At 37.0% G+C, this 27,546-nt stretch overlaps 1 protein-coding gene across 4 annotated transcripts in view; it reads left to right on the forward strand.

Moving 5' to 3' along the window:
• LOC108718532 (kinesin-like protein KIF13A) overlaps window positions 1-27,546 on the forward strand; it is a 133,509-nt gene that overhangs the window by 95,793 nt on the left and 10,170 nt on the right. For 2 of the 4 annotated variants that reach the window (XM_041566308.1, XM_041566310.1), the window contains exons 18-37: window positions 223-385; window positions 1,310-1,450; window positions 1,885-2,034; window positions 2,755-2,916; window positions 5,368-5,541; window positions 7,239-7,390; window positions 8,850-8,982; window positions 9,234-9,380; window positions 10,302-10,340; window positions 11,383-11,482; window positions 12,738-12,864; window positions 13,420-13,475; window positions 16,584-16,708; window positions 17,235-17,411; window positions 19,623-19,715; window positions 20,201-20,353; window positions 21,260-21,337; window positions 21,561-21,608; window positions 23,607-23,718; window positions 26,837-26,982. In XM_041566308.1, coding sequence (XP_041422242.1) covers window positions 223-385; window positions 1,310-1,450; window positions 1,885-2,034; window positions 2,755-2,916; window positions 5,368-5,541; window positions 7,239-7,390; window positions 8,850-8,982; window positions 9,234-9,380; window positions 10,302-10,340; window positions 11,383-11,482; window positions 12,738-12,864; window positions 13,420-13,475; window positions 16,584-16,708; window positions 17,235-17,411; window positions 19,623-19,715; window positions 20,201-20,353; window positions 21,260-21,337; window positions 21,561-21,608; window positions 23,607-23,718; window positions 26,837-26,982 — 2,476 coding nt within the window. The remainder of the gene's footprint in view (window positions 1-222; window positions 386-1,309; window positions 1,451-1,884; window positions 2,035-2,754; window positions 2,917-5,367; window positions 5,542-7,238; window positions 7,391-8,849; window positions 8,983-9,233; window positions 9,381-10,301; window positions 10,341-11,382; window positions 11,483-12,737; window positions 12,865-13,419; window positions 13,476-16,583; window positions 16,709-17,234; window positions 17,412-19,622; window positions 19,716-20,200; window positions 20,354-21,259; window positions 21,338-21,560; window positions 21,609-23,606; window positions 23,719-26,836; window positions 26,983-27,546) is intronic. The other 2 variants (XM_041566309.1, XM_041566311.1) reach the window with 1 other exon arrangement.

Below are 27,546 nucleotides of genomic sequence, written 5' to 3' on the forward strand. Positions count from 1 at the left end.
GAACCATTTTGCTTTTCTCAAATTACAAAAACGAAAAAAAAAAAAGAATTGAAAGATGAAAAATTATTATTATAACAGATAGACAAAGGATGATAATTAAGCAGTTTATTGTTGAGTTTTTGGCTTGCATGACAATACCACCGAAAGTTTAAAGGAAGCCTGTTCCCCATCAGTGATTAAACCATGTATTTAAAATGCTTCTGATTTGTTTTCTTTGCCCAGGGATGAGCTATTCAGACAGAGTCTTTCTAAACTTAGAGAGCAGATTGTCAAAGCCAATGCCTTGGTGAGAGAAGCCAACTTCCTGGCAGAAGAAATGAACAAGTGCACAGATTACCAAGTGACTCTGCAAATCCCAGCAATCAACCTGAGTGCTAACCGTAAGGTAATGCCTTCCTGGACTGTCTGTTAACAAGAGCCATTGGCTGACAGCCCATATAGTGGTGCTAGAGTCAGTGCTGTAGTCACTTTTCCAGTCTTTATGAGGGTACTGACCAATCTTAATAAGTTTCTAGTTCAGCCTGAACAATGTTTGTTTTCATCCACTGGAAGTCAGAAGAAAACCTATAATATATTATAATATATAGAATATAATTCTCCCTGGTTTTAATTGGGAAGACATACTGCTACTACCTCTATTTTCTGGCCATATGTGATTTCCCATGAGCGATAGATCACTGCTTGTGCCATTGTCCTTAGGCTAATGGCAAATTGGGATTTTTGTCCACTGGCGTCAATAAAAGCCAGTTCACTGCCACTGCCTATGCATATTATAGCTTTTCTGTGCCAAAATCTGCTGTGTGTGCTGACTGACTTATCAAATGCCAGATTGGCTTTTTTCTCTATCTGTGTTTATGTGACAGCGTAGACTTGTGTGCAATGAGCCTGAAACTGCTAGGATTCTCATGCTGTCACCCAATTGACAACTTACTACTTCAATGCTTAACACTTAATTATGGCTCCCTGTTTAGTATGGTAATTTGTAGTAGAATAACTTGACCTGATTCCACAGATTAAAAGATAACTGTGATTGTTTATTTTTGCTTGCAGAGCACGCAAAAAGTTTCATGCAGTCCCTCTATTGCCATTGGAAAGTGATGAGTCCCTCTACTTTCTATAATGGGTGGTACACAGATTCTCTGGAAGGCAGAGGGACTTAAAATCCCTCTGGGAACAAAATTTCAAATGTAGGCCTAAGGGGCTATGGAAATGTTTGGTGCTGATTTATTAAAGTATTATATCTAAAGTGCGTCTCTACACTTCTGATGAATTTCTATTTAAAAAATAATTATTTTTCTTCTTTCTCTAGAGAGGGGCAATAGTGAGTGAACCAGCCATTCAGGTGCGGAAAAGATGCAAAGGAACCCAAATATGGACAATTGAGAAACTGGAGAACAAACTTATCGACATGAGAGATGCATATCAGGAATGGAAAGAAAAGCCTCAAGAGGTAAAGAAATCTAACCATATTAATCATGATGGATGATTTAATCATTGAGATGGGAGTGGGAACAGCCCAAACCAAACTAAAATTTGTGCTAGACCAGTTAATGAGCTGGCTGCATAAAGACCTGATGAGTCCAAATGTCTATGGGGTCAAATGGTCAGATTAACCCAAATTGGGCCATATTTGACCATCTTAAATCCATAATATCCATGATACATTTTATATGTGTTTACGCGATTTTATTTGGCATCATCCTTTTTGACTACCTCATCCCTGCCCCTGATATTTATGTCATATTTTTAATGGACGCATAGCTTGAAGATAACAAGGAGAACTTGGGAGTCTATAAGCAAAGTTGCACTGTTAGGTGTACAGCAACCTGTTTCAGACAAGTTGATGCAGTTTATAGAAACTTGATTTTTTTTTTTATCTTCCAGAACAAAAGGGTTTCTTTTAAGAAAGGTGACCCATTTTATGAAGCTCAAGAAAATCACAACCTAATTGGAGTGGCAAATGTGTTTCTAGAGTGTCTGTTTTATGATGTAAAGCTGCAGTATGCTGTGCCTATCATCAGCCAACAGGGGGAGGTAAGAACCCAAGCATGTTACTTGAATCTTGTCATTGCTTAAGTCTAGCTGCAAACAGAAATTGCTGTCTGTTTGGTTGCCTGTAACCCTAAAAATCGAATTAAACGAAATCACTTTAAAAATAGAGATGTTAATATAGCAGTGCTATTATATAAAGAGTTTGACCACAAAGTTGAAATTTGTGTATGGCCAAAATTTGCCCTGTGCCTTTGATAACTGTATCATTTCCTATCCCCAACTAAATTTATTTTAGTGCTTTTTGAAATTTTTGCTGAGCCCCCTCTGCTTCATGCCCAAGACACACCCAGCTAGAATTTTATATACTGTTTATATTGCTCCCATCCTATCTTGTAAGGTTAGCTGGGCAAACCATTTCTGTAGGATATTCAGACAGATGCATGAACATAAATGTCCAGTCACTCTCTCAGCAGTACTGACATAGGTCACTGAGCAACCAATTAGCAAGATCTAATAAAGGACACATGCCTATATGTGCTATATTAACAGTTAAGCAGTCTAAAATATGTTTATTTTTTGTATATGTTTATACATATACATATATATAGACATATATATATATATATAGATATATATATATATATCTATATATATATATATATATATATATATCCTTTATAGCCATAGGGGAAGCCATTCTTGTCAAATAGTGTAAACAGGCACATAATTACATAGCTAATAACTTACCTGTCCTCTCTTTAGGTTGCTGGTCGACTTCATGTAGAGGTGATGCGTGTAACAGGCGTGGTGCCTGAGTGTTTAGTAGGGGACGATTCCTCCGAGAACTCCAGTGAAAGTGGGAGCTTTGAAATAATTGACAATAGTGGGGAAATCATCCATAGGGCAAAAAAACTGACCTGCAGAGTGAGTACTTAAAATGTTGACAATACCCTCCAATCGTTTTGGTGGTGTGTTTTTATTTCTATTTTCCTGGAAGCATTGAATACATCATTAAAATAGGACTAATACAGAAACTCATTTAAAGGAAAACTATACCACCAAAATGAACACTTAAGCAACAGATAGTTCATATCATATTAAGTGGCATATTAAAGAATCTTACCAAACTTTAATATATATTTAAGTAAATATTGCCCTTTTACATCTCTTGCCTTGAGCCACCATTTCGTGATGGTCTGTGTGCTGCCTCAGAGATCACCTGACCAGAAATACTACAACTCTAACTGTAACAGGAAGAAGTGTGGAAGCAAAAGACACAACTCTGTCTGTTAATTGGCTCATGTGACCTAACATGTATGGTTTGTTGGTATGTTTGTGAGTACAGTGAATCCTACAATCCCAGGGGGCGGCACTTATTTTTTAAAATGGCAATTTTCTATTTATGATTACCCAATGGCACATACTACTTGAAAAGTATATTATTATGAAAATTGTTTATTTACATGAAGCAGGATTTTACATATGAGCTGTTTTATGCAATATCTTTTTTTTTTTTTTTTAACTCTTTATTTAACATAAAGTTTACATTCACGTCTTTACAAAATCTGCACAATGTTATCACAAACCTCAGATCAGCACATATTACGCATTGTACAAAAAAATGAAAGAAGGGGAAGAGCATGGCATCCACAATAGAAAAGAGAAGTCATATGCTTCCTAGGTTTACCTATACCCAATGAAGGGAAAGCCCTTCCGATTTATTGCTTACAATATCAGCGTTTCATAAATGTAAACAGAAAGAAAAAAGGGAACAAAAAGAGCAGGCAGAAGAAGGGTGAGGGTAGGGAGGGAAAAGAAAAGAAAGAAAGGTAAAAAAGAAACAACACTAAAGCATCAAAACTGTCCGAGCTCGGGGGAAATTAAGGAAATATGAGGATCCCAGTCTGGGAGTAAATTAGCATGGTGTCGGGGGGTGTAAAGTGACCCAAGGAGACCAAACTTTCTCGTAACTCGGTAAACGAGAAGTGTGTAAGGCAGCCATATATTCCATTCTTCGTATGTCCTGGATAGCTGTTTTCAACTCAGTTACTGTGGGGGGCTGTGGCTTCTTCCAGTTGCGAGCTATGACCCGTCTAGAAGCCGTTAAAATCAAAGTGGCTAGCCTTTGGTTATGCTTCTTAAGCCCTAGGAGTGGAGACCCGAGTAGAAAAGGGAGTGGGTGTCGCTGTACATCAGTCCCAAACAGCGAAGCCAACATGTCCTGCACCTCCTGCCAATAATGTGCCAGGAGAGGACACGTCCAAAAAACATGGTAGAGAGTCCCCACGTCACCACATTGCCTCCAACACTCTGAGGACACTGACGGGTACAATGAGTGGAGCTTGGCCGGCGTCAAATACCAATGCATTAAAATCTTATAATTTGTTTCTTTGTGGGTCACACATATCGAAGCCCTTTTGAGGTTTATGCAATATCTTTTTATAGAGACCTACATTTTTTGGGGGGTATAGTTTTCCTTTAACCCACACGACTGTAGATTGGAGGTCTCTAATTAATAATGTAATATAGAGTAAGTTCATGTGTTTTTGCTATCATGTTTTGCAAATATAAGTTGTCATTTTAACCTATTGCACATCTACACGGTGGAGTAATTCTTTTGCCTTTTGCTGTGATGGGGTCCTGAATTCAATTACAGCATGGACACTATCTGCAAGGAGTTTGTTCTCCCCGTATCTGTGCACTGGTTACTCCTTTTTCCCTCCCATACTCCGAAAATATACAAGCAGGTTACTTTGCTCCTGTCACATTCATGCTGTTTGTATATGGGTTAGGGACCATAGACTGTAAGTCCCACTTTTGTAAATGATGTATAATCTCTATAAAAACCCTGTGTATTTAGTGATAGGGCAATAATTAATAACATAATAAATAATCTATTGTGTATTTTTTGGAAAGCAAAAATGATAGCAAACCCTTCTTATTGTATGTTCCGCACTTACAAAAGGTTCATCTATTTAAGACCACCTGGGGTGCATGCTGGTAAAAAACACATATCTGTTAAGACTGAAGAAGACATTAATCCATCAACTTCTTCCCTGCACTAAACCCTTTTAAATTACTTGTAAATGTTGACTGAATTACAAAAATGCTGTATTTGTATTGTATATGGAAAAAGCCTGTCTCAGAGTACTGATGTACTGAGCTAAAATAAATGTCAAACAGTCTTAATCCAGATGCATCTAATTATATATATATAAATGTGTGTGTGGTCCTTAAACTCCCTGGCCTTACCAGCACTTGAATCCCTTGAGTTGTTGCCATTATCATAAAGCGTTCTGTGTTCTTGTGTATACTCATTTAGCATTAGCATTAAACAACATTTCTATTTGTTATAACACTATTCTTTTTCTCTAGGTAAGAATAAAAGAAGCAACTGGCCTTCCCTTGAATCTGTCCAACTTTGTCTTCTGCCAGTACACATTCTGGGACCAGCCTGAGCCTACGGTTGCACCACCCATGGTCAATCCTGACACGCCTTCCCCTCGGAGTAAAGATGTGCAGTTTACAGTTCAATTTGCTCATGTTAAAGTAAGATTTCATAAAGTTCTTACAGGCTTCAAACCTTAAAAGAGAACTAAAGCTAAACAAAAATGCTACACATTGTTTTGGGTTCTATATCAGCCCTGAGCTATTTCAGTCCTTTAGCAGTGAAGATCTGTGCTTCTGGAGATGTTCCCGACATCTCTCCATCTTCTCTTCTGCTGATTTGCAGCACATGTTCTCAGCTGCTGTCACTGGCTGATCTTAAGAACCAACAATGTATAGTGTATAAATTTGTAATTAATTCAGATTTACATTAAAGGGGTGGTTCACCTTTAAGTTAAGGTTTAGTCTAGTTATAGAAGTACCAATTCTAAGCAACTTTTCAGTTGGTCTTCATTTTTTCTCCAATATAGTTTTGAATTATTTGCATTCTTCTTCTGAATCTTTCCAACTTCCCAAATGGGGGTCACTGATCCCTTCTAAAAAAAACAAATGCTCTGTAAGGCTACAAATGTATTGTTATTGCTACTTGTTATTACTCATTTTTCTATCCAGGCCTCCTCTATTCATATTCCAGTTTCTTATTCAAATAAAAGCATGGTTGCTAGGATAATTTGGACCCTAGCAACCAAATTGCTGAAATTGCAAACTGGAGAGCTGCTGAATAAAAAGCTAGATAACTCAAAAAACACAAATAATAAAAAATTAAAACCAAATGCAAATTTTCTCAGAATCTTTTTATCTACATCATTCTAAAGGTTAATCTAAAGTTTAACAACCCCTTTAAATCTCCATATAGAAACTAAATTAATAATTAGCCTCAAGTGCTCTGATTTTGTCCAACAATCCCTTAGCTTGCCAACTGCAGCCTGAGCACTCTTAAGCATGTGCAGTGGCACTTAAATGCTTAACAAGGTTCAAGATGATAAAAACTTTGAAGGCATGGATAATATCTACTGAGTTCACGGACATTTATGAAATGTATATTTTTTTTCATCTCTTCCATAAGCTGCTTTATAGGTCACATGGCTAGTAAATACATCATCTGCATATTGAATGTTGAAATAAGCTAGCAACAACAGGTACTTTAGAACATATTGGTGCCATTGACTATATCTGCATTGTTTGCACTCACCTCAGCAGCATCTTAGGGCTCATTTACTAACATAGGCGCTAGATTGCAAAGGATAACAACCAATCCGCAGTTTGCTTTGTATGCGACATGGCATAACATAGCACCTATGTTTGTAAAGGTGGCCATACACGGGCCGATAAAAGCTGCCGACAGACCGTGTCGGCAGCTTATTGGACCGTGTATGGGGCCCCACGACGGGCTTCACCGATCGAGATCTGGCTGAAAGTCGGACAGATCTCGATCGGATGGGACAGAAAATCCCGTCGGATCACGGCCGCATCTATTCGCTGATGCGGTCCCGCGATCCGACCACCCGTTTGGGCATCGTTAGGATCCGATCATTGGGCCCTAGGGCCCACGATCGGATCAGCCGATATTGCCCACCTCAAGGTGGGCATATCGGAGGGAAATCCGCTCGTTTGGCGACATCACCAAACGAGCGGATCTCTCCATGTATGGGCACCTTAACTCAGACTCCTTACCTCTGTATTGGAGAGAGCAGCTGGTCAGCTCTGTTTTTTTGTCCTCTTCACACATGTGGTGTCCAAAGCTGATTGCAGTAGTTGCTTTAAACCCTAACACACTGAACACATTCTTTCTGTTTTAGGATTATGTGGTGCATATCACAGAAGAATTTTTAGAGTTCATTTCTGAGGGAGCACTAGCAATAGAAGTGTGGGGTCACAGATGCGCTGGAAATGGAAGGTCTCTGTGGGAGATTGATTCTCTACATGCCAAATGTAGAACATTACGGGACAGGTTTGTGTTTTTTTCTATTGTACCTACACATTTGAATTTCAAATCAATATTTAATTTTTTTTTTTTTTTAAAAAAAGGTAACAAAATAGTTGTTACATATATACAATACATTCCACTATATTACCGGCACTCTCAACAAAAGCCATTATTATGCCTGGGTGCAGAATCATCAAATTCACTCCAAAAGATCCGCACTCAGGGCTTAAAATTGAAAAAAATATTTTATTGCAGAACTAAAGACTGACGTTTTTCGCCAAACACAAAGAGAAAGGCCTTGGGTTTGGCCAAGACGTCCGTCTTTAGTTCTGCAATAAAATACTTTTATAAATTTTAAGCCCTGTAAGTGCGGATCTTTCAGAGTGAAAATATATATATATATATATATATATATATATATATATATATATATATATATATATATATATATATATATATATATATATATATATATACACAAATATGGGATCCGTTACCAGGAAATACCTTATCCAGAAAGCTCCGAATTACGGAAAGGATATTTTCCCATAGGCTCCATTTTATAATATATTATCCAAATTTTTAAAAATGATTTCATTTGTCTCTGTGATAATAAAACAGTACCTTGTATAATGAATTGGAATTTATTGGAAACAAAACCAGCCTATTGGGTTCATTTAAAGCGATACTGACACGTTCCTATAAAAATTATATAACGTGTCTGTATAAAGAGGTGCCAAACACTGAATATTTCCATCCAAAGGCCCCCCCCACAAAGTCGCCCACAAACCTCCGTGAAGCCAACCCTCAGACACTGCTAACAGATTTTGTGCAGTAGTTGCAGTCACGTGACCTACTAGCAGTGTTGGAGGGTCGGTTTCACTGAGGTTTGGGGGCTGGGGGTTGCTATGGGGGGGGACTTTGGATCGGTATATTTAGTGTGCAGCACTTCTTTGATACGGGCATGTTCCTATGATTTATATAGGAACATGTCAGTATTGCTTTAATTTTTTTTTTTTACTGCTACCTCTCGCTTTATATATTAGGCTCTCCATCATACACAGGTTGCATAACCTCCTAGATCCATTGAGCAGGAGGTAGAAGAAGTGAATCTTTCCATTTTTATATAAAAAGATTTTTAACCAAACTCCAGTAGGTATCACAGTATCAAGATTAAACCTCGTGCTTCCCATCTCTGGTATCACCAATTTCTACGCATCGATTCTGATAGTACTAAGAGCATGGGTTCAGTAGTTTTACCTCCAGTCTCCACATTCACTTAGTTGGAAATGATCTTAGTTGGAAATGTGCAAGGAAATGTGTATGTTAAATAAATTCTCTATGTATATGCAAAACACTGTTTGTGAGGATTGTTGCTCAACCCATCTGTTTTGCATGACTGTCCATGCCCAGCATAGCCAAAACTTGTTTAAAATTCATTAAAATATTATTTGTTTTTTTAAAAAGAAGTTTTATTTTTCAGATGGAGTGAAGTTACCCGTCGTATAGAAATGTGGATTTCTATCTATGAGCTAAATGAAAATGGGGAATATACATCTGTAGAGCTGCAGCAGGCTAAAGATGTGAGCACTGGTGGGGTCTTTCAGCTGAGGCAGGTGAGCCAAGATTTCCATAAAGTGACAATATTATGCCTATCAGTGCTGGGTAATGCCGACCGGGTGCAACCGAGGATGCCCAGGCGGACAGGCCTGTGTCAGCATGTCAGAGAGCGGCATCTGCTTAACCTCTTTCAGTGGCAGACTAGGGGTAGGCTGCTTCTGAGGTACTACCCCTAGTTCCGGCCCTGATTCCTATATATATATTTTTTAATTTAATCTCTTTGCTTAACACTTTTGTTGTTGGTTAGGGCCATTCTCGAAGAATTCAAGTGACTGTGAAGCCGATGCAGAACTCTGGAACTTTACCTCTCATGGTTGAAGCAATCCTTTCAGTCTCTGTGGGCTGCATCACTGCTAGGTCAACAAAGCTTCAGAGGGGATTGGACAGTTATCAGGTAATGAATTAGATATGGAGTTTCAAAACTACAGTGTAGCCATTAGAATGTTTGGTTTATAATGAAATAACTGAGAACTTTCAATTCACTGGCCAGATTACTTCTGTTTACTTGATGCAAAGCTATTACAGGGTATAGGCTGCAGTTCTGGTACTCTAAGACATACTTTATAGACAACACACACACATATACATGTTGAACAAAAAAGTAAAAGACGAGAGTTGGAAAGTGGAAATTAGACTGGAAAAGCAGTGAGAAATAACCCTTCCTTGTGCTTTTGTATAAAAGTTTTACAAGAACTGCATAATAAAATAGAATAAATAAATCAGAACAAAGGATGAGGCTGTAGATAATGAAAATGAGTCATACAGAATGCTTATACAGAGGTTGCATGCCTTGATATTGGTTGCCATGGGTAACAAGATCTGTGCAGACATTGGGTTTTACTCTATAATTGTTTATAGTTCACAACTAGTCATGTGGCTGATATATATTCCTCAAGAAACAAAGATACCGGCACACAAGGCTTGCTTACAGGGAAACCCTTGCTTTAATTCAAAAGTGCGGAAGGTGCAACGTTTCGGGGACACGCCATTCCTGAAATCTGTTCTTCTAGTTTGTGTATTTTGGCTTATTCACAAGCAATACATTATGCAAATCATACTGTTATTAATACAACATATTTATTGTGTTGTAGGAGCAACTTTATGTATATTTTTAAAAATAGCTCTGTGCTTATAGTGTACTCATGTTCCCCTAATACATGTTTGTATATTTCTGTTCATTCTGTTTTTTTATTCTGGTTATGTATGTCCTATAACTTTCTATTTTGTGCCTGATTTGTTATCCCTGTCCTTTGCTTTGTTCTCCACTGAAAGATGAATGCATGTCCTTTTTACAAAGTTTATTTTTTCCTACCAGAAAAATGATGATGTTGGTGGTGATATGGATAGTTACCAGGTATTATGGCTGCTGCTGCTACTGTAACTGTCAATCCTGTGGCATGGGACCAAGTTCTGCTCTATGCCAGAATGGGCAAGAGAAGGGTGGGAAATAAAGGGGAACTTGGACAAAGTATTAGGAACAAAGGGGGGGGGGTAAGGCTAACAGAACTGGGTAAGAGTTAAATACACATCTCACTTGAGCATCATGTCAGACTGTATTGTCCTCACATAACTGTCACCGAGCACAGCACATCGTAATAATATGTTGTGGTGCAAGGGCAGGTGAAACAACATAACCTAAATGATTTCTTCTCAGAGATACGCATTTATTTTTATTATTCACCTTTCCTTTTAAAGCATGAATATTTAGGTAGGGTTTCTATAGCTTCAGCAATTAGTCATTGACTTTGAAATTTCACCATTTGATAAATGGATAAATGGTTTTAGAACAATAATACAAAATATAAATGTGTTGAAATCACAGTGCACTAACTTTTACTGTATCTTTGTGCTTTGTGCCCTTTTTGCCTACACAAACCAAACACTTACTGACCCACCGCATGGTGCATGAATGGGTTAATTTGCATGGGAAAGTTATTTATGGCTACATTTCATCCATGGCACTTTGGAGGGCAGTATACGCAGTACTAATGGTGTATGAGCATTAACCTGTCTTTTGGACATCTGCAGGAAATGCAGAAGCCTGGGCAAAATTCCAAACATTTGCCATTAAACTGTTTTCTGCTATGTTTTCTAGTTTAACAGCAGTCCTTTAGAAACAAATATATTATCAGATGTTCTGTATTTGTATTTACCATTAGTGAATTAGTTATACTGTATGACACGTTTAAGACCATATGGACTGATGTCTGGAATGTAGAAGTCTTTTTTTGGGTCATTGTTCTTTTGTGAAGTGGACAGTACATAATATTTGTTGCCTTAAGTGTAGCAGAAAACTGTTTAATGGCATAACTCGTTTCCTCTGGCACATTCGGGTGGCAGGTGGCAATGCATCAAGCACAAATTTGATATATTTTTTATTTTGTTTCGATCACCAGGAGGAGGATTTAAACTGTGTCCGTGAAAGGTGGTCTGATACGCTGATAAAGAGGAAGGAATACTTGGATGAACAGATACAGAAAATTATCAACAAACAAGGTAAAATGTATAGAGATGCATGGAGCCATATTTTTTTACGCACAAATAACTCAAAGATTGTTAACCAAAAACTGTTTTTTTGCATAATGAAAGAAAATTTTAAGCAACTTTTCGTAATACATTGATATTTACAGTATCAGTGTATATTTAGAAATGCAGTTGCAGATGACAGCAGAATTTTTCTTTGGATTTGACTCTTAAAACAGGAGTCAGTTCTCTTGAAGGTCTGCTCGTCATCTTTAACTGGTTTGCAACAAGGCTTCAGGAGTCCGTACAAGGAACAGTGATGGATTGTCATTAGGTGCCCATGATTTACCAGGAGGCACAGTGTGAGTGAAGCAAAGTTTGGTGGGTCACTTCCAGGGTCATCAACTGATATAATGTGCCCCTAAAATTATTAGTCAACTGCTGCAATCTATAAAGGCCTGTCAAAAAAGGGCCAAAAACGCTGGAATAGAGCCCCCAGCTCAAAAGGGCACATAAGTCAAGTCCAAAAAAAAATATATTCCAAAACATTCTCTCAAAGTTAAAATATTTACTCTTTATTCAGCATAAATATTTAAAAAGTAGGCATACAGACCAATTGATGCTCCGCCTTACGCGTTTCGTGCCCACAGGCACTTATTCATAGGCATTACTGTTGTTCCGTTTGGTCACAAAATTTATACCCCAGGAGATCCCTTCCCAAACATTAAAACCAATCACATGTTGCCACCTCACATCTACTTTTAAGGCAACATAGACATTTTCCTCAATTTGGTCATATTAACATTGTTTTTCTGCCTATACTCTATTACAACTCAACATTTTTACAGTTAATATATTAGGATACCCAATTCAGACAAATTTTACCTAGCAGTCACTACCATGTAGTCTAGGTCAGGTTTTATTTCCTAATACTATTATTTGTATATATCACATTGTTTCAGTCTTAATTGCCCCATATCACCCTGGTTCCACCTCATTGTAAGTATATCAGTTCACATTATCAATTAGGTAAAGCATGTTACATCAAATTCGTGGAGTAATGGCCAATAATGCAGAGCATATAGATAGCCATACAGATACTGTTTTTAGTAGCAGTTTACAAAGTACTGAAAATATTTAACATATGTATCTTGGAAAGTTTATTGGAATTATATTTTCTTTTAAAGTCAGTCCATTTTACAGTCCTCAAAGCAGCTTCTCTCTACACACTTTCCATTCATTGCTTGCATTTTGTATGTGCGGTTCATCTGTTGCCTCCCTTTTGTAGAGAAAACTGAGGATGATATTGAGCGGGAAGCAAGGCTGGTGGAACAGTGGGTGGGGCTGACTGAAGAAAGGAACGCAGTACTTGTACCAGCACCAGGAAGTGGCATCCCAGGGGCGCCTGCAAACTGGTATGTGGAGGGGTTTTTTTTACACACATTATGTTGTGTAGTGTCTTGTTTACTACACATTAAGATGGAGTATGTTGTACTATAATGATACATAATCTTTCATATGAGTTATAATTGTTTTAAAACTTTGCATACTTTAAAGAACAGGAAATATATGAATATTGTTTTTATAGGGAGATAGCAATTCTGTTGCTCATAATTACTGTTCTGCTTCTAGAAAGCACACATATCAATGCACTTTTAGTGGCATTGTCCAGTCATCTTACCTGGGCATTAGCATGTGGGCTCTACTTAATCAGTATATAGGATTAGGGAATAATCTACAGAGGTGTTATAAAAAACTGTCATTCTTCATCCCTGTATACAAAACATTCACAGGCATGGTTACTAATCAATGTTAGGGCACAACAACTAAGGCTGTGTACATTTGCATATACAATAAACCAATACTGAATGTTTTAATGCATGCGGTTTTCTTTCATTTAACAAAGATATTATCTACACATTATTTTGTTCAATATGTATGTTATGGAACAACTCTGAACATTTTTGCAGGACCCCTCCAGCTGGCATGGAGACACACATTCCAGTCCTTTTCCTAGATCTTAATGGTAAGTTAATGCACAGGGGGGTAATAACTGTTCAACAGAGAATCATTATTTAAAGGGGAACTCTGGCTTCCAAACCAAAATTTGATAAAGAGGCCCACATAACAGAAACCCCTAATATACCCATAACAGTTACCTGTGAATAAATGCCATTTTCTATGCTGCAATTCAGCTGGTTAACAGTTCTTCTCTTTCTGCATCATTTGAAATCCTGGCAGAGAAGGAGGGACTAAAACACTGATGTTACAAATTGTAACAACTTCTTCACAGCTTACAGACAGCATGCAGGAACTACATAACCCACAATGCATTGCACCATGATGTTCCTTTCCTTATTGAAATCACGTGTGCAGGGAATTGTGGGGTTTGGAGGATGCAGGCTAAGGACAGCTGGCTGTTGATACAAAGTAGCAGTAGTCCACCAGCTCAGCAAAGTAGTTAGACAGATCAGCAGGAGAGCAGGGGGCTAGGCTTAGGGAACTGTTCCATACCATTAAAAATCATGAAAAGACTGCATATATTCTAATTGACATGGCCGGATTTACATAGTGGGCGCCCCTAGGCCCACTACCGTTCATCGCCCCTGTCCCCTCCAGGATTTTTCCAGCACATCCCCAGTGTTTTTGAACCAATGTGGGTGTGTTTGGGCAGCATGCTGCTCCCCTAAAATCCTGCCGTCCTAGGCCTGGGCCTAGGTGGCCTTTCTACAAATCCGGGCCTGCTAATTGATTAATTGCTTGAAATTATGTTTACTTTTCAAAAAGCTTAAGTTGTGTTTTTGTGGAGTTCCCCTTCGACATCTTTACGTGAAAACTTAAACTATGTGTATGAGGTGTGCAACTTAAGCAACCCTTGCTTGGTCATCAGATGTTCTACAAAATCTGACCGACTTCAGTTGAATTTCCCTGCTATATATAAATAATGTTTCTGCTAACAGCTTCTGTTAAAAGGGCTTGGGGATTTGTTTTATTTCTATTGTATACAATATCAAAAAACGAATTATTTAAACAGCAAGTGGTCTTGGTAGTAAAATGATCAGGAGTCTTAAAAACTGAAGTTGGCATTTCCTCTAGTGTTGCTAGGATTAGGAAGTAATCCTAATTTTTGCCTCGACAAAGCATTAAGCGAAACGCATTGGCATAGTCTCTGTTTGTTTTGGTTTTAGAATTTCACTTAGAACCTGGTTCTTTGATTTTATTTAACGATCCTCAGTCTGAAATATTCTATTGGTATCTCCAGATCTCTTGTTACTCTATGACACTGAATGATTTGTGGTTTTTCAGGGAAGCTTAGTTATTACCAACAGATCGTAAGGTAATCACTAAGACGACAGTCTTCAGCGTCCTACTTTCTCCCCGTGTGGAGTCCCAGGGCCTAGAAAATATCTTGATAGCAGTTTCTTGGAACTTCTCCACCTCTTCTCTATTTTCATTTTCCTACTCTCATTTCTTAAATGACGGTTATGGTTTTTTTTGAAACTTAAAAATCTATTATGAACTCATCTTTCTTTCAAAACACTAATTAGCACTAGCATTTTTTAACAAATTTCTATGAACTTTGAATCACTGACAACCTAAGGCTGCACTTGGATAAGCAAAAGCACTTTAATCTGAGTAATTTAATGATGTATTTTGAACTTATTATTCATTAGCAGTTTAAAGCTGCATCCAGAAAAGCACTAGCACCTTATCTTATCTTTTTAGTGGTTGTTTTTAATCATTAATGAATTGATTCGTTACTGGAAGGTGATTATTAAAGCAATTGATAATTGCTATAGCTATAGAACATAAACAATACCAGCATTGGAACTTTATTTTAATGAATTTTATTATATAATTATTACAATCAATTAAAATCATTAATAAACTATGCAGATGACAACACAGAATTAATTTAGTTCTCAACTGTTGAAAGATATTAATCGGCACACATTTGTTATCGGTGACTACAAACAATTAGGAAGTGTTAGAGAGTGTGGGGGGTTACCACTTTTCTTTTTCTTCTTTCAGGATAAGGAAGTAGTGGGGCAAAGCTTACCAGAATATATAAATAAAACTTTCTGGTAATAATTAATAATAATTTTAGTACTGCCTACATAATAAAGATCTTTTTAGGTAAGTTTTGCCTTTATATTTCTGAATGGGCTGAATTATATATAAAGGCATGATTTCCATCTTTTAAGATTAAATCCCAATACGCAAAACAAAGAGAAATCACGAGCACTCGGTCTAACCCTCGCTGTAGCGGTGACCAGTTGCTATTTTTTACAGCGTTAGGACTAATCTACACTGTGAAGTTGCTAAAAATGTTATACAGCCATTATTTGCACAGTCTAAAGGGAGAGAAATGCCCATCGCTCAAACTCAGCTACTAGGAATCCCTTTAGATACATTTTACAAAACTTTGAGATGTTTCTTCCACATTTTGGCCAAAATATGTAAGCTCACTTGCCACGTCAAAGCACGAAAATTATGCAAGTTAGATCAGCTACTTATAAAGTTAAAAATTTACTTAATTTATGCATTCAAAATTGCACAATTTACACCACTTCTACAAAAACTGCCCTGACTTGCCTTGGAGCTTAACTTAATTTATCTAGAAGCTTATGTAACTTGTGTATTAAGCAATGACAGTGCAGAGAAGCTTAACAGGACAGTAGAGGCAAACTCCACTGAGCACCAATTAATTTAAAAGAAATTAAGTTAAATTACACTGACCCCTACACTACTACTACTACTACTACACTATTTACTAATTATTGGGCCCTATAGCAAGATCATTGGGCCCCCTAAACTTATACAATTTATGTAACTTACACAAAAATTTTACTTATTCTAGATATCTATGAAAATTGGAAAGAATAGCTTAGTAATTAAGATCAGTAGATAGATTCCGGGATACTTATGTTGGTGCTCTAAAAATTCATGTTAATAATAATACTTGGGTTTGATTTAAGTGACTTTGAGTAAGTTGCTAAACATTGTAGACTAGTGATGCTGTAAAGACAATATGACCAAAGTGTTAAAATTCCTAAAACTATAGCGAAATGAAGGCAATTTTTGATAACACCTAACAATGCTGTTGTTTTTCCTTTATTTTTGGCCTGGCTAGCTGATGACCTTAGTGCCAATGAACAGCTTGTAGGTTCTCACACCACGGGAGTCAATTCAATACTACCAAAGGAGCATGGAAGCCAGTTTTTCTACCTACCAATCATAAAGCATAGCGATGAAGAGGTAACAACAATAAATCTGAATTTCTATGTTCATAATTCTGTGAATACTTATCTAGCTGTAATTTAGTTAACCGTACCTTAAGTCTACTAAAAAATAATTTAAATATTATTTAAACTCAATAAGATTTTGCCTCCAATAAGGATTAATTATATCTTCATTGGAATCAAGTACAATGTACTGTTTTATTATTACAGAGAAAAAGGACATTTGAAATGTTAAAAGAAAATTAAAAATTGGAATAATTTATTATAATGGAGTCTATATTCAGAAAGCTCATTTAATTCTGAACTTTCTAAATAGTGGGTTTCTGGCTAAAGGATTCTTTACCTGTACAGGTAAACTATGAGGTTTTAATCCCATTCATTATGTTTAATTGCTATGCATTCATTAATTGTTTTTCCATCCTAACAAGCTTACTCAAATTAAGCATAATGCCTTTCTGTCTTCATTTGTGCAATACCAATAACATTTAAGGTGCAGTGTCCTGACTGCTTGCTTTTATGTGCTTTTTTTTTTGATTCCGCAGGTTTCAGCCACAGCCTCCTGGGATTCTGCCATCCACGACTCTGTGCATTTGAACAGGGTGACACCTCCGAATGAGCGGATTTATCTGATTGTGAAGGTCACAGTGCAGCTGAGCCATCCTGCTGCACTGGAGCTGGTTTTGCGTAAAAGGATTGCAGTGAATGTATATAATAAGCAGGTATTTATTTATTTAGAGCAGTGTTGTCCAACTTCTGTGGTACTGAGGGCCGGAATTTTTCTTGCCTACGTGGTGAAAGGCTGTTAATAGAAGGCAATGTTGTTAAACCACACTAACATTAGATCACACCCATGATAACACAATACATACCATACGCAGCCAAATTTAATATACACCATGTCCACATTAATGGTAATGGCACACCAACAAAACAAACGGTTGGTGCTCACTGCAGGGATATCACTCATCACTCACTCATATCTCATATGTGAAACAAGTTTATTACATCATATTAAGACATGCCCTTGAATCCATATGCCTAATCCTCCCCTGTGGATAGCACAGCAACCCCCAGCACATGATTAAACACCTTGGGGACGCCTAACAACAATTTCCAAATGTTAATAAACACTCAGAACAACCCCTACCATGCTCATGTCCCAGGTAGCATAGGGCAGGCAGAGTATGTCACACACAGGGAGCATAGGAAAGGCAGAATACAGCAGGAGACAGGGAAACCTATCAGGACCTTACATGAACAGTTCATACTGTGCTACATACAGTGACACAATGATGGTGCCCCTACAAGAGTGTGTATGAGTGCGAACAAATGAATAATGTGGGCACTTTCAGACTGGGTCTGAGTGGTGAACAGGGCTTTAGGGGTGTGAACAATAGAAGTGTTACAGGTGTGAACAATGCAGGGGGATTACAAGTGAAAACCGTACTGTCGGAATAAGAGGTGTAAACAATGCAGGGGCCAGTTAACCTTAGTACCGATACCTTTTGAATTTTACACAAAGATAAAAGGTCATAGCAGGCAGACTTTCTTGTGGGGGGTCACGAGCCAGATGAAGGCCGCCAGTTGAACAGCACTGATTTAGAGTGTTCATATCAGCAAACAAACATGGTGGCCTAAAATTGATTACTCTCCCGTTACTGCATGTCTGTAGGTGGTAAAACAGGACATGTTTTTTAGTATAATTTACTTTTTTATTTTGTTGATAACGTTAAAGAAAGTATAAACTTTAAATTCTAAAGAAGCTAAATGAGGAACTTATAGTAAAAGAAGCTGAAATGCCCAAATAACTACCTTTTCAGTAAGGTAAAAAGTTAGGGGAAAATGAAGAGAGAAAATAAAAACTACTTTTTATTAGCCATAACCAAAATTATAGTAACACAGTTTAGAAGAACAACCTAGTTATCATATCACTCCTTAAACGCCTCTTCTCCAGCGTGAACATCCATAATTTGGCCAGTCTTTCCTCATAGCTAAGATTTTCCATACATTTTACCAGCTGAGTTGCCCTTCTCTGTACCCTCTCTAATACAATAATGTCTATTTGAGATGGAGACAGTGGAAGAATGACACCTTCATCAATGCCCCTTTTAATACAGCTCAAGACCTTATTTTCCCTTGATGCCACTGGCTGGCATTGCTTGCTACAACCAAGTTTATCATCTACAAGGACTCCAAGTTCTTTTTCCATTATGGATTTGCCTAGTGCAGTCCCATTAAGGGTATAAGTGGCTTGGATATTTTTACATCCCAGGTGCATGACTTTACATTTATCAACATTGAATCTCATTTGCCACTTAGCTAGTAGATCATCTGTTTTTTTAAAGATTTTCTTTATTGCTTTTTTTTTTTTTCAACCAACAAATACATAGAACAAGAATAGAAATAGAGAGTCTAGGAAAGGATTCCGAGGGAAGAGAGAGAAGAGATAGTGAGAGGGATAGAGGAGGAAGAAATCGGAGAGAAAGTTAGGAGGGAAGATGGACTCTCTTTAGGTGTCACAAAGTGTATACTAGCTTACTCAAGTTAGAGAATGTAACAACCAAGTTATTAATTAAGCACAGAAACAAACACTTTTCCTGGTGGTGGGTTGGCCAGTGTGAATTATTAGTTAGCCCTAGTTCAGTGGGTTCCAGTACTGGGGACATTGGGTGATGGAAATGTGGTCTGGTCATCCCCCAGCCATCCGCTCCATACTTTTGGTAGATCATCTTTGGTAGTATGGTTTTGATTTTATTTAGTCTTGTTGGAGTCAGAACCTTTGAAAAGATGCTCTGTAAACTACTAGTCTACTCCTTTTTTTTTCCTGTTTTAGTTACACCTCCTATTACTGTATATTGTTATCTTGCATGACAATACTTATGTTATTTTATTTACTTATTTGGAACTGATATTTGAAACTTTTTTTTCAGAGTTTTACACAAAGCTTAAAAAGAAGAATATCAACAAAAAATGTTCTGTATTCCTGTGGCGTAAGCTATGAGATTGTGTCCAACATCCCAAAGGTAGCTCTTTTTTGGTTCATTCTGGTTTTCTGATGTACGTAGTGACTCCTAACAAGGCAACATGCAGTTAAGACTGGTCTGGGTATTGCATAAAGTAGGGGCCATGTTTATAAAGTTGTTTAAACATTTTAAAATAAACTTGTTTAAATTTATGCCAGAAAAAGTAAACATTTCTGCAAAATCAGCTGCATATTTGTAACAAGCCACAATCGGCTATTTTTTGTTTTTGCACTTTTCACAATGCCTTCTGTTATTAATGAACTACGCAGGTCACTCACCAAACAGCTATAGTACTAATGCTGTGAAAATCTGCTCCATTCTTGGTATTGTGTGTGTTACAGCATTCCAACAATAATATATTTACTGTTATTATTATAGCTAATGAAAAGTGATTTCAGTCATCGTCATTTTAGTCAAGAAGTATATACATGTCAATATTATTAAAATAAAATAAAATATTCTAACCATGACACTGATCCCAAAAGGCCACCGAGGAGATAGAAGACCGTGAAACACTGGCTTTGATGGCAGCAAGAAGTGAAAATGAGGGCACTGCTGATGGAGAGTCCTACATTGAGAAATACACACGGGGAGTATTGCAGGTGGAAAATATACTGAGCCTTGAGCGGCTCAGGCAGGTAGGTAACAATATAATTGGTATATTCCTGTATTCATTACAAACTACCCAGAGCTAAATTGCTTATAATGAGATATTAAAATTTCAAGCCTATTTGACTTGAATGGAATATGTTGGCAAGTGCCAACACTAGTGCTACAAACTGATATCCTTGAAATGATTACTGTAAAGAAGGTGTTAGGATGTTCTGAAAGGTGCACATTATGACGAGGGCCACTGTATCTTGCTTTTGCAAATGCAGGCACATGTTTGTGTATTATATTGCTGTTTTCATACATTCCCCACAGGAAAAAAATGGAGAGAGTGGGCGCATATTGATAGCACATCTTCAATTCAGAAAGAACAAAATGGGCAAAATACTTGAAAACTCATTGTATGCCATTTGTCCTGGCAATTTCACAAAACATAGATAATTTAATTTAATGCAAAAAAAATCAATATGCATCTGCTCCCAACGGGACCCTTTAGTTATCTTACTTAACTCTTCTGTGGACTCCAGATACAGTAATATGTGTAAGAGCTGTCCAAGCTGTGCATTTCCAAATTATGCTGGGCTACTGCTATTAAAAGCAGGTGGCAAGACACTTCTGGTTTTTAAAATAAAATCAGCTATTCTTTGTGGAACTGTTAGTATTACTTAACTTGTGTATGTACAACTGCATACAGGGTTATTTAAGCCCCAAGAGTTTTTATGGAGAAAACCATGGTCGTGTGCCATTTGTAAGAACATAACAAATAGCAACCAGTCGGTTCAAGCACTAGATACCCTTTACAGTAAAACATTTATTTTGCTATTTATTTGAAAACCTTGTTATATGTTATAATTGGGTATCTTTATAATAAAGCTCCTTGGCAGTCTGTATCTTGTAGGCTTGCTAACCGAAATGATTCTCCCTCCATAACATAGGCTGTCACTGTTAAAGAAGCTCTGTCAAGCAAAACGAAGCACATCCGAAGAAGCCTCAGCACACCCAACATGCACAATGTGAGATATGTTTTTGCTTTATGGATCTCCCTTTACACAATATATTACTGCTATGCTAAGATAGCATCCAGTTTGTATACAACAGGGGGCATAGCTTGCATGTAGCTGAAGCTAAGGATGTGGAATGTGAAGCATATTTATTGGTAGTATGTTTCTGTAGTTTTTGTATTTCACTGGTGTAATTTTGTTTTTATATACTTATCCATTTATTTATTTATTGCAGACCTCTTCTAGCCGTCTTGACCTAATTGCTGGCGATGAAGATGACAAGGTAAAGTAGATGAAGGTTTCTTTTATGGCGAGATATTAAATCTTCTGTAGTTGAATGTTGCGAAGTCTCCATTGTTTACATTTACTCCACTGTAGTATACATGAATAAAATCAAAGAGATGTGTTGAAAGGATTAAATAATGCTAAGTAGAGGTTGAGCAAAACACAAAATGCTTTTAGGCTAATAACACATGGGGAAATACACTTAATTATGGCATACCTTGGTGGGGATCATTCAGAAACGCCAAAACAAGCACAAAACACTCTGTGCATCATTACCCGTGAAATAGGAAAAAGTACAGAAATGCACCAAATTCAGGATTTGGTTTGGTATTATGCTTAGCTAAATCTGAAATCTAAAAGTCATTTGACAAGTCTACAGTAAAAGTGTTTTACCCTAGTGTAAATTAGGATTCCGATCCAGTTTGGTATCTCCTATTAAAATGACAAAATAATAATAATCAATCACCAAAAATCAATTGGAATTTAAACATTTTGATAATTCTCTCTCTAGGTGTGCACAAATGTGTAATATTACACATTGTAATAAGTTTGCTCCTTGTTAAGTCCATAAATCTTAATGGTGATAAGAAATCTTCAACAGGCTCGAACAGTTGCTTGAACAGTGTCCTACTCTCACTATTCTTTTCCAATTCTAATTCCACATTTATTCCTTCAGAAAAAATAAATCACAAAATGTAACATATTCCCTAGAGGCCTAGACAGCTTCCTCTATTGCAACCCTAGGTATATAAACCAATAATATTAAGATGCATGGATACCAGATCGTTCTCTTTTCCAAAGGTATAAGTTAAGACTGAAATAGTGAAAAACTTCATTTGGGTAAAGACCCTGTATAACAGGCAGTAGGCACACTTTGGGAAAAGGGGGAAGCCTTTTATATTGTTTATGAATTTAGTTATGTTTTCCTAATTATTGACAAAGACAGGGCAGGTCCAAAGAAGTTGATAGAAGTAGGGGTGTAGTCACAGTGGTATCTGAGACAAGTGGTATCCATGATAAAAAGATAATCTGCAGCTCACCGTAAAAAGTGCTTTTTTTGCTGGTTGTCCTGCGGGATATCCTGCGTTAATACCCCAATAGAATCAGAAGAAGAGTTAACATGCAGGACAAATCCAGGTACGATAACTTTATTTCCTTGCTTTATCCCAAATATGGAGTGCCTGGATCATAAGTGTTTTAGCTGGCTGAGGAGCTAGGTATCTTGTAAACCTTCAAGCAGGTGATATACTTATATCTTTTGTGGGTATGCACCATACAAACCCCCATTGGCTCTGCACTGCTCTAACTATGTACATGAAACCAGTGTGAAATTTGCATAATTTGCGAAGAGAGATATTAAAAGTGGAAGTTGGGAAAGGCCGAACCCCCAACAGGGGTAGGGAGTCTGGTCTCGTCCCCCTTCCAGATCAGAGTTAGGACATGTGAACTGAGGGTTCTAAACAGTAGTTGTGGAGTGAATATAGGGGAGTTCATGATCACATATAACATTTTGGGTAGTAGGCCCATATTCACCAGGTTGAATCTACCAGCAATTGTCACAGGTAAGTTTGGGTATCTTGCACAATTAATGACTATAAGAAGTGGGTAATTCACTACGGATCTAAGCTCTTGGTGGCCACTTCTGCAGGAAATGCTAGATGTGGTCCAGTTTATACAGAATCTTGAATATTGTCCTGTCATTCATAACAAAAGGGCTCAGTCAAGGGATTGGGATGTGTCATTCTGGAATAATATATAATTTGCGTATAGTCCCACCTTATTTATTGTGAACAAACACTTAAACATGATTTGTCACGCTGGCTGTTTAATTAATTTAATTGAGTTGTACAACATTACACTGAGCATGCTATTATTTTATAGTGGTCGCCTACTTTTCAGCTACTTTTATTCTGAAAAATATTTACGTGTTTACTGGTTGGTTAGATTTAAAGTAACCTGCTGTACTGTGAAAATTATGTTTTCAATTACTTTGTAGAGCTGGTTGGATAGCCAATATGATGTGTCAGAATACTCTTCCAGCTATAAAGACATACCATTCTACAGCAGCCAAGTTAGTGATTCACCCAGAAGGAAGGACAGCAGTGGAGGTGAGACCCTAACTGAGACACATGCCTGTTAGTAATAACCCTAAAAATCTGTTCACTGAGCTACTAAAAGCCTAGTTACAATTGAAGAAAGGAGTTAAATGAAAAGAAACAGTAAAATGAAAGTATATTCTGTTATTTTAATTGTATGCAGTGTCCGACAATAGACTAGTTCTGTAGGCTCCTGAGGATGTTATCTTAAATAAGTAAATATATATGTGTGTATATATTGCATTAACATAGGTAATAGAAAAGCAGTGGAATTGAGAAGGGTTTATCAGTGATTTGTTATATGGGCCAAATTGTGTATAATAAGCACCACTAGATTCTGTAGAAAAGATATAGCTGTCATTTGCAAGATGTATTATGTAACTAATAGAGAAAATAACTAATATATTGCAGCATGCTTCTTATCTTTTAATATGCTTCTTTTTATTAATATAACATTTTATAGCCTGTGGAACGCCATTTTATCACTCCCTCACTGGTTTGTCTATGCTAAGGAAAATGTAGACATTTGATGACCAGGTCGGAATTACATCTTTTAGTGCTGCTTACAAGTTGCCGACCTTGATCACTCCTTACACAGAATTGTGTGAACCTCAACATTGTTTAAGTAAAGTGTTTGTGATTCTGTGTAAAAAGCAATCAAAGCAACTTCTATGCAGTATTGCAACACAGGAGTAAGGGAGGTAACAATCCAGGCAAGGCTGTAAAGATTTTATAGCATATAATTAACTTCATAAAAATTCTGTCAATCCGCAGCAGTTCCCTCCCATCATGTTGTAATAGGAAGACTCCACTGCCAGTCATTTGAGCCTGAGCTGCTGGTATTTTTGAGTTACAGATGATTGGATAGAGGCAGTAGTAGGAAAGGAAATGGAAGACAGTAACAGACAAATCTTTTTTATTAGTGCAGGATTAAAATGTGATTTATCTTGATCCTTTGCTTTTGTTCATTTGAATGCAACATCTATCTCTTTTTAATATAGAAACTTTAGAAACTTTTCATCAGTGCTACTGTACAATAATATAAGTGTACTTGTGTCTATTAGGCCATTATAACCATACAGGCATTATTTTACAAAAGAAAAATCCAGTTATGTATTGCTTGTAAGAAACCAACCCCAAACTAAGATATATATATATCAAAACAGAAATTTGCAATATCTAATCTGAAAATCTGTGGAAGCGCGGAATTCCCAGTAATGCGTTTGTAACTAGAGTACTGTAGTGAGAACATTACTAATATGCAACACAATTTCCAAAAAAGTTGGAATACTTGTAAAATGTAAATAAAGAGAGAATGGCATGATATGCAAAACATTTAACCCCTATATTAACTGCAAATAGTACAACATAGAGAACTACAAAATTTTGTTTTCTGAAAAATATATGTTTATTTTCAAATTTATGCCAGTTTCAAAACATGTTTGGCAAAACATGTTTTTCAACATCTGATATATTGTCTACTTGTTCAAGCATTCTTCCTGTATTATAAGTTATTATAGAATTCTCAGTTTTAAAAAAAAAAGTCATTTATGAAGGGTTAGTAAATATAACAGCCTTTAGAGCCTCATTCACAAAGCACTTACATGTAGTGCAAAGTGCAGTAGTAATTTGCATAAATAGACAGCACCCAGCAGGAATTTCTTAAAAAGCCTTTATTGTAAGGGCTTTATTCAGACAAAGTACAGCAACGTTTCAGGCATCCATTAGCCTTTCCTCAAGCTACTGAGTGCACAAATGGTTACACATTTTATACTGTTCTACACAGCGCCATCTATTGGCTGCAACATCATAATTAAACACAGCTGAATATCCTTAACTACATTGTATACACACTATTGCAAGTTCAAGATATAGAAACATTTTACATAAACTGTTGGTACAATCTTCCTTTTATATACACATTGCTGGATCCTATCCATACATACGCTTAATCAGTTTAAATTGCGATTTTGGTAAGGATTTTTTTACATGGGGTGGATGAAAGGAATCAAAGTGTAGCATTGTATAAGTGCAGTAGTAACAGGCAGAAGGGTGCCCTGTGGATAGCACTTGCAATAGACAGTAAATACAGGGCTTCCTAGCACCTTGCATTGCCTCGCTGGCATTTCTGCTCTAAATTAAGAGCTAGCTAGGGTTTTGCCTGGGGAGGGCCATGTGCTTCAGACCACCTGCTTCTCCTGTAAACAACACTTCCGAACACCGGAGCATGGCAGATATTCAGGGCATATTAAATATAAATGAAATAAAACAAGCAATAATTAGCATTGTATGGATGGCTATGATCCCAGGGTGTCGGTAATTATAAATTTGTATTATAAATAAAAAAAATAAAACATACCATAGGACTCGTCCCCCAGGAAGCCAAGTGATATCATAAGCCGATAGTACTGAATATGCATAAAATGTTTATTTGTCAACCATGCCAACACATAATAGTAAAAAATACATTAAAACCAAAAGACCCTTCTAGGAGGAGGAGACCCCCCCCCCTTTTTGTTACCGTGAAAACAACCAATAATCGTACAATATAATAATAAAATAACAGTCAAAATAAGTAATGCACATGGTCCACTAAAGTTTAGTGTGTGTAATCACAGTTTTCTGTGCTAATGAACATTTCACCCGTAGTGAATGTACACTTCCCAAGATGTGTGGAGTCTCTAGTGTATAGAATAAGATATTCAGGGCACAAGGTGTAAATTCCAAGGTGCAGGGTGAAAAATACAGGTACAGGTATAGGATGTATTATCCAGAATACTTGGGACCTGGGTTTGTCTTGATAAGAGATGTCTCTGTATTAGGATCTCCATACCTTAATTCATTTTAAAATGAATTAAACCCAATAGGATAGTTTTGCTACCAATTTGGATTTATGCAGCTTAGTTACCATCAAGTAGAAGGTACTGTTTGATTATTGCAGAGAAAAAGGAAATCATTTGTAAAAATTATTATTTGGTTATAATGGCCTTACCATAATTCAGAGCTTTCTGGATAATGGGTTCCGGATAAAGAACACGGCATTTACAAAAAAAGAGAAGAAAGTGCAAATAACAGACCAATTATGTTTAACTATAAGTGTTATAAGTGACATGAGGTTTTTGTTTTCTAGGCAGTGTACTAGACAGTGCACATGCTTTAAGCCCATTCAAAACATTCTCTCATCAACCACCAAAATTCTTCAAGCCGTTGATGCCTGTCAGAGAGGAGCACAAAAGAAAGGTTCCTGTTGAAAGCCAGCCTCTCCTCAGTCAAGAGGTACAGAATCTTGTCTCCATACATCATGTGGCCCCAGTGCGGAGCTTTTCTTTGCACATTCATCATTAATTTATATAAAATACTACATGCAGAATGCCATTTTAATATGTGAAGCTGCCATCTCTCTGCTTCTAATAAAGAGACAGTTTTACTGAAACAGAATAATCTTTGGCAACGTGTCTCTAGTGTCGGCACAATTACCCTCCTGTGCATAATACTGGTTTGTTTAAATGTCAAGGTAAGTTTCCTTTTCGAGACCATTTTGTAGGTAAATGGAAAAACAGGGATTTTTTTTTTCTTTCTTTATTTGAGCAAGATGGAGAGATATCTCTTCTTACTGCAGCTATCTTGCATTGTCTGTGAAATCCCTGAACTTGTGGGAACAGGCAGCTGCTGTAATGTTGAGCCCAGTGAACATAGTGGCTCTAAATGGAAGGTACATTCTGCAACATTCACATGCAAGACGTTTTTATTATTATCAAGTTAACATTTTTTATGTATATAGTAGAATTTGGGAGAATATCAAGCAGTTAATTTCTTTATTACCCACCCCCAGAACATGTG

This window comes from Xenopus laevis, chromosome 6L (genome assembly GCF_017654675.1).
Source record: "Xenopus laevis strain J_2021 chromosome 6L, Xenopus_laevis_v10.1, whole genome shotgun sequence".
Taxonomy (NCBI): Eukaryota; Metazoa; Chordata; class Amphibia; order Anura; family Pipidae; genus Xenopus; species Xenopus laevis.